Raw genomic sequence first — 18,476 nt, 5'->3', positions numbered from 1 at the left:
ACTTATCCAAGATATGTCGGTCATTTGTAAAGTTAGCGATTTGATAATGTACATTTCTTTTATAAGTTACTTTTATTTTACAAATAACATCTGTATTTCAATATACGATTCATTAAGCACTGCAAAATAACCGCTTAAAACTTATAATGTTTAGAAAATCACTTGCAATTAAGATAAATCAGATACTTGTAAAGGTACGTGCATTATCTTTAGGTATTTTCATTTATATTATGCTTTAGATATTTAATTTTAATTTTAGCACATGAATCATAATTTATAATATGTTTTACAGTTGTAAATAAAATCACTCAAAACAGCCCCCGTCTCGTTAAATAGATATGTTAGCGATAAAAATATTTTTAGCAAAATATTATGTTATATACTTTTTCCAACCACTCTAAAATAACTTCAACGGCGAAATTTCTACAGGAAACTACTTGATCAATCGACTCGACATTTTTTAGCTGTTTATAAAACACGTGTACCTATACAACAAAGCAAAAGTTTTAGATATATTTTCGATATCTACATCTATGCATGTGATACATATTAAAATCATAAATAATTTAAAAATGAAACAAATTTTTTCGCTCGCTAAGCGTAAACAGTATCGTAGATTGGTCCAAAGTATCTTATATATAATTGTTCTAAGCCGCTTCCGCTTCCGGACGCGCATAACTTTAAACGAAACATTCTCCGTTCAATTATCTACTCTGTAATTCGTATCGATTTGTATTAACAGTGTGTAACAATACACGTAAACAAAGGAAATATATTTAATTATAATAATAAATAATCTTATATATAATTGTTCTAATCCGCTTCCGCCGTCGCTTCCGGACGCGCATAACTTTAAACGAAACATTCTCCGTTCAATTATATACTCTGTAAATCGTATCGCTTTGTATTAACAGTGTGTAACAATACACGTAAACAAAGGAAATATATTTAATTATAATAATAAATAATAATAAAAATTAAAATTGAATTTGTTCCGATTGATTTTCGAGCCGCCGGTAATGCGTTCTGTTGTTTCGACCAATCAAAAATAAGCATTCAAATATTCAAATAGCGTCGACCAATGAAAAATAAGCATTCAAATTCAAATAGATAGTACCGTGACAACACTTTTAAATAATTATTATTTAATAATAAAATTTTGCTACGCGACAATAATTTTCATTAATTCGTCATTTGACTGAATAAAAATTAAATATATACATAATGTGTTGAGGATTAGAAGAATACATTGATTAAACTAGATAAACAATCATAAAATAATCTTCGTAATGAAATTTTCAAATTTTGAATTCCCGGCGACGGGCTCCGAGGCCTAAAAGTGAGTTTTTGCTTTTATAAATAATCGGATTGCAAATTAACTAGGTGTGTTATATAACTATGAAAATTAAATATATACATAATGTGTTTAGGATAAGAAGAATACATTGATTAAATTAGATAAGCAATCATAAAACAATCTTTGTAATGAAATCTTCAAATTTTGAAATCCCGTCGCCGGGCTCCGAGGCCGAAAAGTGAGTTTTTATAATAATATCACATAAACATTATCATTGCTTTCCGATTTTATACACATATACGTTAGATTTTAAGAATTTTAAATTAACCAGTTATGTTTTAAACATGAACGTGTAATATATCCTTAGTATGTGAGGATTGAAAGTTAATGTCGATCAAATCGGCGCTGTCGGACAGCTTATAAATGTGTAGTTTCTTGGATGTTATCTAATAAACGACATTTTACAATGATTATAAATATGTGATTGCATACCTGGAATAATCGATAGCCAAAATATCTAAGAGTGGGTTATTTTTAATTCCGATGTGGCAAAATATGTACAATTTTTGTTCTGTGCCATCATTCCTCTTTCTGAATAGCCAAATTTAAGATATTCAGTTACATCAAACTTATGTAGTATGTTCTTTATAAAAAGATAATACTTGCTGACAGTGACTTCAACACGAGAAGATTAACTCTTTGTTTATATATACCAATTCTACGTTGTAGCCATATAGGTCATCAAATTGTTCCATCATTGCTTCTGAAAAATAATTAAAAAACAATAAGACTCCTATCAAGAGTAAACATTGAACACATTATTACTACTAATATAATCCATAAATTAAATTTAAACGACAACCAAAGAACACAATTGATGGATGTACTGTAGAGGATTAAACACGTAGATTGGCATCTTTTCATCTTCTACAAAATTGTCACAATATGTCATATATTTTTTATTATTACTAGCATTGTAATATGTTTAATTAACTTCGGTATGTATACCTTTAATTGCCAAATCACCGCTGTTTGTCTTTTAATATTAGATCCTGGAAAGTCAATAGTAATTTTGTTAGAATAACCGTGTTATATTATTCATTTATAACTAAACACTTACTGGCACACCCGCAATTTATAGTTTTGTCTATAATTTCAAATGCTGCATCACTTGAATCATCTTCAATTGTCACTTTGTAACAAAAATCCCGCGATTATAACATATTTCTTGCCAGATCTGACAGAAGAACTGTCAAAGCAAATTTGGGAAGTCCCGCGCTTGAGAACGAACTAAATTGATTTTAACGAGCGAAATTGATTTTAACGAGTGAAATTTATTTTAACGATTTAAATTGTATAAAATTTATTAAAATATGTATAAAAATCATCAAATACAAAAAAAAATGTTTTTTAAAATATTTTTTTAGTTTATAGATTTAAAATATAATATAAATAATGTGGATATGTTTTAGCTTCTCTATACAGAAAAAATATGTACCTAAATTTTGGCGAACGTTGGCAATTTAAAGTTTTAGTTTTTAGAGAATTTTTAAAACTTTGTTTTAAAAAGTATTTTAAACAAAAAGGGGCAAAGTTTCAAAATAAGTACTATTCATTACCAACCAACTACTAAGCGCACAGTATTGCAAAAATCCATCTTACTGACGCCTTTGAAACTAAACTACACAAAAATGTATAACACTAATTTAAATATTTTTTAAATTAAAAGTTTCAGAATAAAATTTCAATATTTATTCAAAATATTTTTTTCAACATTAAAAATATTTTTTATTTTATTATGGATTTTAAATATTAATCATTTATTATAGATTTTAAATATCATTAGTTCATTATTAATTTTAAATATAGTGAAAACTTTTTACACTCATTAATTATTAAAATATATAATGCTGCGCAGAAAAACATTTACTTTAAAAAAGATGTAAATCAAAATATTTTTTAATCAAAAAAGACAAAGGTTTCAAAATTATTAATATTTTTAAAACGCACTTTTGGTCTAAAGTAACAGATTAGGTGCTTGATATCTTTAGTTTATTGTTTCTTTCTCATTAGTAAATGTAATTAAAAACTGACTTTTATATTTACACATAAAACATAGAAATATTTTTTTTAAATTATAAAGTAACTTATGATGTCACCAAAAAACTTTTTTATTACGAAAATTTAAATTTATGATATAATTGTGTTATGCAGCGTTAAAACTGGCACTCAAACACATAAAATACCCTAAAACACAATCAATGACTTATAATCACTCACATTGCACTAACTATATATGATCGATTGTGTTGTAGCGTTAGTAAGGTGTAACAAAATATTTTTTCATATCAGTAATATTTTTGAACGGATGTGTAACCGATGCTATTTATTATTATTATTATTTATTAAACTGTAAACCTACTTTTAAATGATACAAAATGTTACGTTTTAATATTATTTTTTATGTTGAAAACATTTTAATATTTTTTGTTTTAATAATATTTAGTAAAGTTACAAACCTATTTTAAAAAATATTACAACGAAATCTCTTTGTAACGAATACCGAAATAACAAAATTCCCAGTATAACGAATCTTTAATTTGTCCCCGTAAAACTTTCATACAAAATGTTTTCATTGTAATGAAGACTAATCTCAGTATAACAAAATATTTTGCTCCGAATTTAAGAATGACGTTATAACTTGACAAAATATTTCTAAGAATTCAGTTCATCATTGACTTGGCGTGTGCCAGATGTGTTCAAAAGCGACATTACAGGTGTTTCGTTGACCCTCAAACTTTTTTTATAAAACATTTTTTTCACAAATTTTATTGTGTTTCATACATTTTCCTTAAACAAGGACAAAAAACGATCTGTCAACCTTATAAGAGATTATTTTGATGCTGTAGTAATATAGTAATTAAAAATAAAATAAAAATATATCATCTTCCTTACATTCAATATAACGAATTTTCAGTACACCAAAATTTATTCATTGGTTTCGTGAGCTTCGCTGTATTGAAATTTAATAGTACAATTTTTAATTTATTATTATCTAGCCAAGTTTTAATCCTATTCATAAATGATATACAATATTTAGATTTATCATTAAATATCTAAGTTTCAATATAACGGTAAAATTTAACGTTGTAAATCTAATAAATAATATAAAATGTTTTCTTCTAGAAATATTTAGTCAAGTTGTAAACCTATTTTCAAATGAATTAAAAATGCTAAGTAGTTTTTTATAGATTGAACTATTTTGTCTATCATTAAAAATCCTAAATAGTAATGTCCAATTTGAACCATTCAATTTTAAAAAATATTTAAAAAAATCAGAACGAAGCAAAAATTATATTTAAAACCCAAAAAGTTGAGGGTCCGGTATTCGCACACTCGCTAGCTATCGGTACCTCACGATAGTGAGGTACCGACAGCTAGTAATATATAATGGACTAAGGGAATTTATATATTATGAATCAGTTTCTCTAAACATTAGAATGATAAGAAACAAATTTCTTAAAGAGACGTATAAATTAAAGTTTTATAATGTATAAATAAAAATGTAGTAAAAATATAAATATAAAATTCAGAAACGAATGGAGTCACTTTTGGATAAGTTAAATGTATTCAAAACATTTTAGTTGTTTAAAAACACACTGGAATCTAAAAACAACATATTTTCACGAACCAAAACAAAACATGTTTGCGTGTCCGAAGCAAATAACATTACAAATAATGTCCATTGTAAAGGGGGTGGCTAGCCTTCGTTTGGATACGGTTTTTTTTATTCAAACTCAATTTTTAGAATTAAAATAATACACGTACAAATGAGTTTCTGTCTTATTTTATTTATTATATCATTGGCCTTCTATTTCGAATATAACATATTGATGTTTAAGTTATGTAACGGCATATAAAATGAAGGATTACCTATACTACTGAAATGGAAACCGAGATCTTGCAGCCAAAGTCGCGTCAGATAAGGTTTAGAACAAGGGAAGTTTGAGAAATCACAGTCCAGAATAAAACTTAAACTTTACATATACAAAGGTATATAAAGCTAGATGAAATAATGATTTCAACTTGGTTAAACATTTTTGTTCCACACAGTCATGTGCATCTCTGAATTTCGAAGGAGAAAGAAGTCCAGTCAGTACTTCGATAAAACAACAACATTGTGCATATTATAGAGATATTTATTATGACATTGGAATTCATCTCGATCGCTGTTAAAAACCGTTAAAAAGTTTCGATCATTGCTCCTCGAGATAAGCCTATAAAGGCATTATCATCTGTTCATGAATTTTGGAGTGTGGAACCTTTCGCCTTAATAACATAGCCTCAGACAATTTTTGCGAAGCTATGTTAAACAAAGTATAGTACATCTTCTGCTTCAGCTAATTTCTCATGCAAAAAGATTTTAATTTGTTATACAGAATTTTAATTCTACATTTAACTGCATGTACTACTTGATAAAAACTTGGAAATGTTTGCAAAATCCAGTAGCTGGGAAAGCTACAAAAATACCAATTTGTACGTCTATTGTAGGTAGGTACCTTTAGAGGCATACCTTTCATCGAGTTTGTCGTTTCTTTCATAATCAAAATTAAACGGTCGCGAGGGAGGTTTTCGGCCCGCGTAATGGAAAACTCCCCGGCGCTTTCCCTCACATCCGAATTATGCAAATGGGGCGGCGGCGGAACAAAACGTCAAACCAAAAATTAAGCCGACACAAAAGGCGCTATCGATTCGGCAACGCAGACGTCGGAAATGACCAAGTTCCGACAATAGAACCGTAACTGCCAATTATCATGCTAATTCCTCGGAACAAGTCGAAGGCGGGGGGTGGGCTGATGTGGCGTGACTTTAAAATCTTGGCCATAAAACATGTGTGGAATGAAACACGGAAAGGCGCAACCGACCTCGGCGTATCCAAGAACGCCATAAAACGAACCCTTCCTTATTGTGAGCGAAGGGTTTATAATTAGAGCAAAAGGGTCGCCGAGTTTCACATTACAATGTACACACACATACGTACATTCAAACTAACGACGCGCAGTGGGCTAAAACACAACAGTTGAAAGAGGAAAAATAACAATATTATTTATTAAGTTAATATATTAAGTTGTTTTATCGGAGGCTGCCGATTTTCTTAGCCACTATGATGCCAATTAAAGACACACGTTTTGCATGCTATATATATACAATATATTTATATATTGGAGTATCGGAATATCATTATCAAAAGTGTATGTTGTAAAAAAGTTTAAAGTTTAGCGAAGTTCAAGGAGTGCGCAACGGTTTCGCAATGCGATCTTTCAGGCGGCGAATCACAGGCAAGGTAATGGAATTTAACGCCAGAATGTCAACAAATCAGCAGATTGGCCGGCGGGAAATTACTCTATACGATGGCCGATTAAAAGCTGGCAAAATAGTCAGACGTGTTACTAATACGGGAGCACATTGTTTAGTGTTTTTAATTTGGACCATTTGTGACTCTAGATTTAACTGATGCTTAAAGATTTTACATCTCATATTTTGATTTAAATATTCAAATGCAGTCTATAAGTATGGTTTCTCAGGTTGATTTAAATTTAATGCCAAATGTTTAAGTTGAATATAACTCGGGAATAAATTATTTTTAATGGCTTGTCGTTTCGTAGAATACAATTATTTCAGGGGTGCTTTTTTCTCGTTTGCTAAGCTTGGCTTTCACATTTCTTGTATGTTTAATGTAAAGTTACTTGATAAGTTTCGCAGGCAGTGAATCAAAATCAAGTCAGCAGATTGGCCGGCGGAAAATTACTAATGAGTCCAATTTGTTGCTAGATACCGATGGAGTACTTTTGTGGATTTTTGCGAAACTTATTGTTCAAAAATATAGTTTTTAGAGTTTCTGGTTTTGATCATTCTGTAACTGGATTTCACTGATTTTACTGATATTACAGATAATATTTTGAAAATAACAGTTTTCTTATTTGTATGACTTAAGTAATGGTTTTGATTAGCAGATTTAGACTGTGTGATCCACTACAGATAACTTTAAAGAATAGCTCACAAAAATGAGGAAAAAGGGACGCAAAAACAATAAGTGAAAAAAGGGGAAAGTGCGGTTCTTCAATATGTTAAGGATTTGATTTGACATGAGCGTACTTCTATTATATGTAGGCAGTTTGGTTTTTTGATGTTTTTTATTTATCGAGAAAAGAGAATTTTTATTTTCACTTCTTGATTTACTCGATTATTCTAAAAAAAATTAACCAGCACGATAGGCGAGTGGTATAATCTCTTGATTATTGACCTGAAAGACCTGGGTTCGATTCCTATACGGACCTTAGTGTTTTTAAAATTCTATCGTGTCTGGGAGATCGGAATTATTGATTCTTATATAATTATAAAATTATAAGATCATCACAGATTAGGTTTACCTAGATTTTCCTAATCTCACGGATCAATATCGTGATCGATACATACATATATCGAAATTCTCGAATAATAATTATTGAGAAGAAACACTACTTGTATGTCATTATACAAATAACATGGGCATGAGTTTTAAAACACTGATTAAAAATGTTTTTTGGCATACTGTGCGACGCAACGCCAGTGTATGGAGAGAAAAGGTCTATTTAAACGGCGCCGCTGTGTCGTTTCGGAATCACGTGGCGTGCGGACGGAACATTTCTGGGATATTGTTCCATTTGAGATTTCATCAATAAGTTCCCGGGGGCCAAGTGCGTAACTTTGATCGCCATTAAACGTCGCAGAGGGTCGTTGTTGCGTTTGTAAACGATTTTACGCGTACGCCGTTACGGCGGACACGCCATAACCGTAAATTATGAACGATGCCTTTAACGCGAAATAAGAAATTTCTAACGTAAATAACGGCGGCGAACGAATCGAAAACGATTTAGTATGCGAGGGAGTATCTTACTCGGAATAGGGGAAAAGAGCAAGATGAGAAAAAAACCCCGAAGGAAAGTTTTAAACGACACGAAAACAGTTTCGCTCCGAGAGTCTAACCCTTACCGAATATCCCTCGAAGGCTGTCATTAGGTTCATATTATAGGAAAAACGCGAGAATGAAAATTGGTCGGCGGGGTTCCCTTTTAAAGATTGCCGGAGAGAGTAGCTCGTTGGTGTGTTCCGTGACGAAGAGAAGGCGAAGGAGAGGAGAGAAAAAACATTATTAAGCTCGAGATCTCCGCGGGTGGCGAAACGAATAATGGGATTAACATTTTTCAAAGGCCGTATCGATTTTACAGCCACCCAAGGGTCGATCCATACTATACGGTGCGGTCTTTCTTTCTTAATACATTCATAAAGAATAGCAAAAAAATAACAAAGAATGTTCTTTGACGGGGACGAAAAAATAGTTTTTATACCAGCTCATAAATTTCTGTGCATTTTAAAGAAATTTATTATTTTAACCCTCCTCTTAATTTTTTTAGTTACATTAAATAAATTGATCGTTGAAGCAACATATGTAGGTTTAATACTTGGAGTACAAAGGCTATCAGTACTTATTATTTAATCTTGTTTTAATTATTATATGTATGCAGATTTTATTAAACCAACTAATAATATAAATGTTATCTTAAATAAAATAAAAGTTCCTATTTGCATATAGGTATTTATTCTTTATGAAACGCGTCTGCAATGATAGTTTAATTTCAGTTTCAGTCGAAACTGAATATTGACAGAAAATTTGAACCAAATTATCATACATAATTATATATGTTCATTGAATTTTTCATGTTATATTATTAAATAATAAACAAACTTTTAATATTTAAAGAGCAAGGGTAAGACACACAGTTCCATAAAATGAAATAAACCATGACATTCTATACTAATATATCACAATATTAATTATTAGTTTAAGTTATCCTTCACGTTAATTAATCCCTCGCTTATCAAAATAGACCCATCTAACGTGTAATCGATACCGAGGGCAAACAAACGTGCGCGCGCGGTTTTAAAACTTTTGCAAATTATAAATCGGGCTTAACCTGTTTGCCGGCACTTTGCAAAAGTTTATTAAACGAAACGCTCGTATACGTGCCGCTCTTTCACGGCGGACCGTCGGGCAGTTTAAGTTTGTTATTCGGCATGAAAATGCGAAAGTTTTCCAGGGGTTCGGATGGCCAGGTTAACAAGCTCCTCGCATCCACACTCTTTAGGTATAATCGAAGCTAATATAAACTGTTAAGGTCGGATTAGGTTAGGGGCAAATCCGGATTTGTGCTAAAACCAAAAACAGATTTGTGTTATGTGTACATACGTAGATATTAGGGACTAATAGTAACGCACAAGTTTAGTTTTCGAGTTAAAATATAGAGCCAATAACTATAAATTGAAATACCATTTACTATGTTGTACATATACATATGTATATTATAGTAGAAAGATGTAAAACTACCTAATATATTTAAATCCTGGACGATTATCGATACCTATCATTCTAGGGATTAGAAAATATAATCCCAAAACTTTCGAGATTGACTTTTATCAACAAAATTCGAATTGGCTTGTATAAAAAGTTGTAACGTTCGGTGCACGTGTACATATGTTTACAGATAATAAATAACTTCAGAAATGGATAAAATAGGGATATACTCCAATATTAAATTGGCATCACTGCATTACAAACACACACACACTCATTCGTAATTATATATCATTTATGTATCAATCATGGAATACATCTAGCTATGTCTGAAGTTTAATACGAAATCATTTCAATTCAACATTCAGAATCATGCTCGGAAGAAGATGATCAATAATAATTCACCGATTTTTGATAATTGATTGTGCTACTATATATAAATACTGCTTCAGAGATGTAAATAGAGTGAGAAAATTTGTAATATTATTTAAAAGATCACCCCCTAAGAATAATTATATTTTCCAAAAAAAAAAACGTTAAAAACGAGCATGTAAAAGATCTTTCACTTATATTAGACTTAAACCATATGAAATAGTCTTTATAATATGCTAGAGCGATTTATTTAAAAACAATACAAAAAACGCAAATCGACTAAACACATAAAGGTAACGTTCAGATATGTTAATTGCTCTAAAAAACATATAGAAAAACGAAAGCGAATAGATTTAACGAATACGATTACATATTTATTAAATTCCAAATCGTTTGATGAGATTAATATTGATATAACTTTCTTATAGCAAGTCGTAAAACTCTACGGCAGTCAATTATAAAATTAATGGAAAGGTTAATTGAAGACCATGAGCAAGATGTAGTAAAACATCAGAACAGTCACTTGAAGCACAGTCATCTCTTCCACAATCCTCATCAGTTGAACAAATGATGATAAAAGGGCAATTACATGAAGCAATAACGAAAACTTTAATGACATGCGAAGCGAAAGTTCAAAATTACACTAGCCGTATGTCCGTAATAGGGAAAAAAATGATCTTATTTGAAAATGGCGTTTTAAGTGGTCATCACCCCAAACGGGTATACAAATATCTCATGACAATACATCCGACAAGTGTGGAGGCCGAGCGGGCTTTTTCAGCAGCAGACTGCATGGACACTAACCTAAGATACATTCTAAACGAAGAGACACTCGATGCTCCAATATTATTACGAGAATATGATTAAAAATAATATTTGAATTGCTTATTGTATTATTTTAATAATACCTGTATTTGTTTAGTGTGTATTTTAATTATACATCTATTATTTTTTTAAATACATATCGAATGAAAGATTATTTACTGTATTCAATTTATCTTTATGAATCATAAAGAAAAAAATAAAGTAAATATTATAATATATAGATAAATCATAGACTATGATTATACGTATAATATATAATTAAAAATAAATGTCGCATGTAATAAAATAAAATGTATTAGTCATTTTTCACTAATTTTTTAAATTTATTTTATATATTTAAATTAAATTAAAAAAAATCAAATCCCAAGATCGCAAACTTGTAATCCCTAAATTTTGCTCCGGGATGGGATGCCAACGTCCAAACCAAACGGCACGACACAGAAAAAAATAAAATGATCACACGCCGTTATATTAAGCTATAATTTAAAGCTTGCTTCGAAGACATAATGGGGAGTGCAAACAAGCTTTATATAAACAATGGATAAAATATATTCATATCCGTACCATTAGCAAGCGTCGCGTGCTTTTCAGGAAACCGCGTAATAAATCGAGAAAAATATGAGAAGCGGATTCGGGAATAAATTGCGGCGATTCAAAGAGGATATCCGTTCGACTGGAGCTATCTGTTGAATGTTGATTACTCTTTATGTTCCGGACTGGGGGCAAAGTGTAACTTGCCGTACACTCTCTTCTCACACTCTGACGCCGGAAACAAAAGGCGCAACATTTATATACGAACCGAAAAATGTACCATTATGCTTATGTACGTGTATGTACGTATGAAATATAAATCACAAAATAAACAAATCGTAAAAACAAAACAAATATACGAGAGGCGCGCTCACGTACCGCGCATATAATATACGGGACGTAACGCGCGTTTTTATTACGTTATTTTGAGTGGCACCTTGAGAGGTGCTGGCATATTGGTTCACTTTAAAAATTGTTTATTAGTTCGAGTTTAGATATTTATATGAGGGACGCGTTTAATAATAATGAATCAAATAATATATAAATATTTTATCTATCGCCTAGTACAGGGGGTGGACAAACCCTTCAGACAGAATATATGACAAAAATATAAAGCAGTCACACAATAAGGACCGGAATAGCGTTGTCTGTAAGGTGTTTGACTGATAATTTAGAGGATTGTAGGCGAATTTTTATTTATAAACATTACGCTAATATAAAGTTAAGCTAAGTTATGATAACATTCAGTAATTGAAAGCTATATTACAAAATATAATATAAGATTTATTTGAATATTTTTGGCAAATACATAATTTAAGAGTATCGATAGTACGTGTATCTTATTTTTTATATGTAATACATCTTGGTTGCCTTTTTAATAGAAATAAAATAACACTGTACTTTTAATTATTTGGGTGCGGATTATCTACACTGCGAATTATGTGATTAAAATAAATTTAATGCGTGTCTGTTGTGACATATGAAACAAATAAAGTAGTAAGGTAAGGGGACTAAAATAAGCTGAAAGACTTACTGTTGATTATTAAAACCCAAAAGGTGTGTGGATAGATAGAGATTTTCGAAGATTGGTTCAAAACCTAATGGGTTTTTGAAATGAGAGGTTTTTTAAAAAGCAAAAGGTTGCCACACACAATAGGATTGCTAATAGATAAATGCTGCTTATCATTCGAATAAAAACATATTAAAAACGAACGATAGTCGCAATTTTTTACTGCCTAATGTTACAAGTTTAATTAAACTTATAGACCAAGGTGTTATATCAGCAATGAAGCATTAGCTCGGATAATAAAGAATATTATATTTAAATTAAAATTTCTACTAGGACATAATATATTGATTTGTATTGATTACAGTAAAAATTTACGTTTTTCTATCACAACATTTTATCAATCTTAAATTTTTGAAATTTAAATTACTGACTATAGAAAATTTATCCACATAATGTGAATATTAGTTTTCAAAAGCCACGATCAAAAGGACAACTGATTTTGCTAGTAAGTAAAAAAAGTTACATGTAACATGGCGCTGTTAAGATTCACTGCATCTTTTAACTCAAAAAAGTTTTAAAACTGTAGCAACGACCTAACAAATCAGGTACTAAAGTTGCTATCGATTATTTTACAAAAAACGACATTGAAGTATCTATAATTTTTACAACTGATATAATTAAAAAGGCTGACAAGTAACTACTGTTGAATAATGCGATGATTGATTATTTCCAGTGACTACCTTCAGTTTAGAATTAAAATTTAATGATGTTACACCAGAAATGAAAAACGCAATGAAAAATTGAACAAGAAATCTAATTTTAGATTCAAAATATATATTTATATTCTTAAAACTATTGCTGTTAAAGCACAAACATTGCCGATGCTTGATTATTTTTTATAAAAAATGTTTATTATTTATTTTAAGCAAAAGAGAAAAATAAAAATTTTGGAGCAAATAAAGAAATTTATTTAGACTGTGACTATTTGTTACTAATGAATAAATTAGTCATTGCCTAGTATAGTATAGATGGCTAATCATAGTGAAGAATATATGTATAACGTGTGGCAAAATACATGGAAAATATTAATATGAAAATAGATTAAAGAATAAAATCCAGATAAAATTATTTTTTATTATATATAAAAAATAAATAAATGAACACAAAATCCATTTTTCACGATAATTACGTATCTTTAAATCTGGGATTTAGATATAAAAGTATCGATTCGTAGTAAAAGGTTTATTATAAGGAGTATTGATTCCCAGAATTCCAGGTGTCGATAATCTAAATATACATAGGACCTAACATTCGTAATATATTTTTCTAATACACAAATAAAAAAAAAAGTACGAAACCCATACTTATTGAAACTATTTGTATCAAAAGATTCTATACATAAAAAAATCATTTTATAAAGAATTTTTTGAAAACATAAAAATAACCTTAGAAATTTTATATCAGTGTGTAATATTAAACAGCAAAATTACAGTAATAAAAATAATTGTATGCATCAATTATATTCTTATATACTAATTCAATTACATGAATATTCTTTCATTTATTATTTTTTTGAACTTAAGCTAAGCCGTTAACGGCTTAATAGTGTTTAAGTAAACTGAAGTGTTTTTATTGTTACATTAACGTTTAACGAGATATAAGATTTTTCCCCCTTACTTTGATGTCTTTTAACATAGATCTTAATCAGTATTCTTTATGGTACATCTACACGAATAATTTAAATTTAATCCCTACCTCATAAATTAAATAATAAAATTGACTCTCTTCGTCTGGGGATTATGTAAAAAAATATGAATAATTAATATTTTCGAAGCCGATTAACCAAAGTTGTTAAAACTTTATAAATACCCAATATATTTAATATTACTTGAGAGTATTACGCGCAATTATAGATTCAATGGAGCTAGTAAAAAGGTTGTTCATTATGGGTATATTAAATGAGAAAACTTATTTAAAATAACAAATTAAACTGTCAGAATCACAAATTACATATTATACGTGTTTTAAGTAAGTAAAACACGTCGGAATTGAATTTTGATTTGAACGTTTACAATCATGTATAAAATTGAAACCACAATGTGGTGATAAGTCGCGAAGAAAAAAGACTACACTGCTTGAAATGAATAAAAATTTTTGATAGAAAACTTAAATTATGGATGAACGAAAAAAATATAATAAATACACTCGACGCGAATAGAAAAAGGGGCGGATAAAAAAAATGAAAACGATTTGCATGAGGTTTTCAAGACGTTCGTAAAAAAATTTAGGTCACGCGAAACTAAGGTCGGGCCGGGGAAGTACTGCGAGTTATACACATAGATGTGTTGTTCAACACAAAGAAATGGAGGGTTCGAGCTTTTCGAAAAAATATTAAGTATTCATACCGGCGAAGCTTAATCCTCGCCCAGATACGCGACACATCTAGGGCATACGAAATCACTTGGCCCCTACAATCACTATCATAGGATGAGAATATACGATGTCTTTGACTGTATATGTGTACCAAGAAATATAAGGTGGAGTCCGAAATCTATATTGTAATTCTCATATTTTGCCCTTATGTTTGTCTGTTTAACTGAAAACCCTAGAAATATAATTTTTTACATTGAACGAATTACTTGGTCAATGCATTTTTTTGAGGAATATTATGTACAAATTATTCAGTTCCTATAAATTAACACTGCGCAAACTAACCAGCTATAATAGTTAAACGTTAAATGTTAAAGGTGCAATGCTCACCGAGAATCAAACGTAACATTCGGTTCAAGCAGAAGTATAAAATCTCAGCTATAAACGAGTTCTGTTAAATTAATAAATTAAACGTAATTGATATTGGGAGCCAAGCTTTAAGACTAGCTTTTTGCGACAGGCAATAACAGCTTTCACGTTTCTAAATGTGAAATGAAAATCAGAGTAAAAAACTGACTGGTTTAATCTTCCGGAGGGTCGTAATTAAAAGTGGACTTACGGCTTCCGTGTGAACGGGGTGAACGGCGAACAGCATGGCCGCCACGAAGCTGGCAGTCTCCGACAGGAACATAACACACATCCTGCAAAAAATATACATAAATTAAAATGCTGAACATGGTAAAATGTAATGTGTACATAATATATTATATGCAAGTTGAGTAAAACGATTATAAAGCTTTCCAACTATTTTGATAGATCATTAATGAATCAGATCGCTCTCGCTAAAGGTGAGTCATTAGTATGTATTATATTATAAGATTAGATAGAGCACTGCAGGAACACAACGCAGATGGACATTCCAAGTTAGGCAGGTTTTAGAAGACAATACGTAAAATCAATTAAGACGTGTTTATAAACATGCATTTATTTTAACTGTAAATCACCAGCGCTATAACATTTTCATGGTATAGTGCTGAATTATGTAAAAACGAAGCGAAAAATTATGCGAATTAATTAAGTCATGTTTGAGTGTTGCAGCGGAGAAATGTGAATAAATAATTTTATTTATTTCAACAGACTAGTTTTTTTTGTGAGAACAGTTGCTAGAAGGGTGGAACACATTGTTACTAACATCAATAGGCAATTAAAAAGCAAATGATTTAGCGGTTTTTTTTTTATTACGGCCAACCAGTGGTTCTCAAACTTTTTTGACCCTCCGCGCCTTTGCGGAATCCAGGTTTTTGTAAGACGCCATATGTCAAATTATAACATGTGCACTTTGCGAAAAAGTAAATATTTTGTATACTTGAAGGGTTAGGTAAAAATATTAACAGTAAGTATTTTAGAGGTTTCTGCAAATAGTTAGTTACTGGTACATTGCTTGCTAGAGGAGTCAACGTGACTGAAGAATTAGCTTTCATTAATAATCTGCTCGGGTTATTGTGTTATAAAAAAATGGATGACATGTTTGTAACTCGTTAAAGTTGAGCTTGTCGTTTAGCAAAATACACAGATGTATAGTGGTACACCTTCCAAAGCTTATATTATATATGCTGCGGTGAAATTCAATGGCTTCTTTACTATATTTCAATAAAAGGGACTTATCAGATTATAAGAGACCATAATAATTGATAGTATGTATATAATATATATTTATAAATAATACACTTAATTTTATTATTATTTGCATGATTACACATTGAATAATATTCGAAAGCGTGATATATTACTATGATGGAATATTTCTTGTGAAATATGAAATCATATTATATTCTAGGAATTGAACAATGCTTTGAGTCTGAATAAACTTTAGAGGCATATAAACTATTTCTTGTGGCATAATACTCCAAAGTTGATACTTCTTGTTCTATTTAGTTTATACTTCGTAACTTTGTTATATCATTCTAGGAATGATGCAATTTGCATAAATTAGTAGATTTCATTCATATTGGAATTAATTTAAAAGGCGTCAGGCTATAACATGAGATTAAGTATATTTTTTGTGAAAGTTGATAATGTTTTACTACAAATATGGATTTTTAATGTAAAATATGTCAAGAATATGCAGTATATTTTTTATTTTAAATGTATTGAAAATATATTTTTAATAAAATATACATATAAAAACACCATATATTCATTGATACATTTATTTTACTATTTCGAAACATGTATATATTATTTTTATTAAAAAATCATATTTGTGAGTGTATCGTGAATATGAAATATACTTTTTATCTCAGAACGCTGATGCGTAAGGAAAGACTCGGCGAAAAATCGGCGTTTCGCGAGTGCTACGTCAAATTTCAATAGAAGTCACTCTTCATTTCATACGTGCGCTACAATGGTGCGAAAATTGAAATATCGAAATCCGGCGAAAGCCTTCAAAAACATTCGAGTGATTTATTGCTACACATTTATTTTTTGCGCAATTCCGCGCTCCGAAACGTCCGAAGGGTTGAAAAATTGCGTCGAGTATTGCGATTTTTTTTCTACAGAACTGCGAATGCACGCGATAATTGGACGAGCCGATAATGGGTTAATAAATAACTATGATGTAGGCAAAACTGCCCAAATTCAATATTTTTTTTAAATCAGACAAAAAATATACTATATTACAAAGTATTTCTATACGAACCAATTAGTATAGGAAGTATTTATTACATATAATAAATTTCATTCAGTGTATTTATGTATAGAGCGTATAAATTGCACATCGCCGTTCCGAACCTTTCAAAGTTTAATGTTATCCAGGCACTTTCTTACCATCTTGGGGCAAGACCTAATACACTTTACATACTAAACCCAGACGCCAATAAGTCTAACCTCGAGACAAACCCCCCTCTTCTACTTCAAACAGGCAGTAATCCTTAGAATTGCTCATTCAATTAGTTAAGTGAACATATGTATTAACCATTATTATCTACAAAAATATTATTTATTTGTATACAAAAAGATCAGATAGAACCTACTGCAGTTTCGTTAAAATCAATATAAATAGCTCACTATATTTGTATCCAGGACAAACAGTAACTTGCAAGAAACATCTCTTATCAAAACCATAAGAATATAAGATATAACTGTAATTCTTGCTTGGGTCTCTCAGAACGCTTTATCACTTCTTCGGGGGTAAACCCATATTGTTTTTGAATGGTTAACTAAGCAATTAATCGAGAGATTTGTACGTAAAAATATTATTATAAATGCAAATCATCAACAAGTTTGATATTATTGTATTTATGCCATGTAAGTTATATGCAATATACATTTTATAGTACACTTAAAAAACGAAACGGGTGCAATAAATCGGATAAAAGGGTAAAACTAAGCACCCTTGGCAAAGATTAAGTGATACTACGAATTTGCTTACGTGATTGGCGTAAAACAGTGGATATTACCAATGCGTATTAGCGAAACATTGAATAAATATAAAAATGTAGATAACCCTTATAAGTGGCTTATGGCAGTGGGTGTATGCATTTGTTTACAAAAATCCGTTGTTGACCAAAAAAGTGGGTCTAACACGCATGCAATGGGCTAATCCACACAAAAGTTGGACTGTTTTGGATTAATGAAAAATGATGCTCTATGATCAGAGTAAAATATATTTATACGGGTCT

The 18,476-nt window shown here is 30.3% G+C and overlaps 1 protein-coding gene and 1 long non-coding RNA gene across 3 annotated transcripts in view; both read right to left on the bottom strand.

The window, feature by feature from the left end:
* LOC148235982 (protein O-mannosyl-transferase Tmtc3-like) overlaps positions 1 to 18,476 on the bottom strand; it is a 215,101-nt gene that overhangs the window by 127,799 nt on the left and 68,826 nt on the right. Inside the window, exon 3 of the mRNA XM_088184850.1 lies at positions 15,416 to 15,497. Within this exon, the coding sequence (XP_088040976.1) occupies positions 15,416 to 15,497 (82 nt within the window). The remainder of the gene's footprint in view (positions 1 to 15,415; positions 15,498 to 18,476) is intronic.
* LOC148235984 (uncharacterized) lies at positions 803 to 3,654 on the bottom strand. Of its 2 annotated transcripts, none has more exons than XR_015809402.1 (3): positions 2,306 to 3,654; positions 2,160 to 2,224; positions 803 to 2,060 (listed from the first exon to the last, which is right to left on the bottom strand). It is a non-coding gene; the product is annotated as an uncharacterized LOC148235984 (long non-coding RNA). The 2 variants fall into 2 exon arrangements; XR_015809401.1 differs by having other exon boundaries at positions 805 to 2,224; positions 2,306 to 2,349; positions 2,418 to 3,654.

This window comes from Plectrocnemia conspersa, unplaced genomic scaffold (assembly GCF_051122295.1).
Source record: "Plectrocnemia conspersa isolate PC_06_02 unplaced genomic scaffold, ASM5112229v1 ptg000004l, whole genome shotgun sequence".
NCBI lineage: Eukaryota > Metazoa > Arthropoda > Insecta > Trichoptera > Polycentropodidae > Plectrocnemia > Plectrocnemia conspersa.
This window is presented reverse-complemented; position numbering and strand designations above follow the sequence as displayed.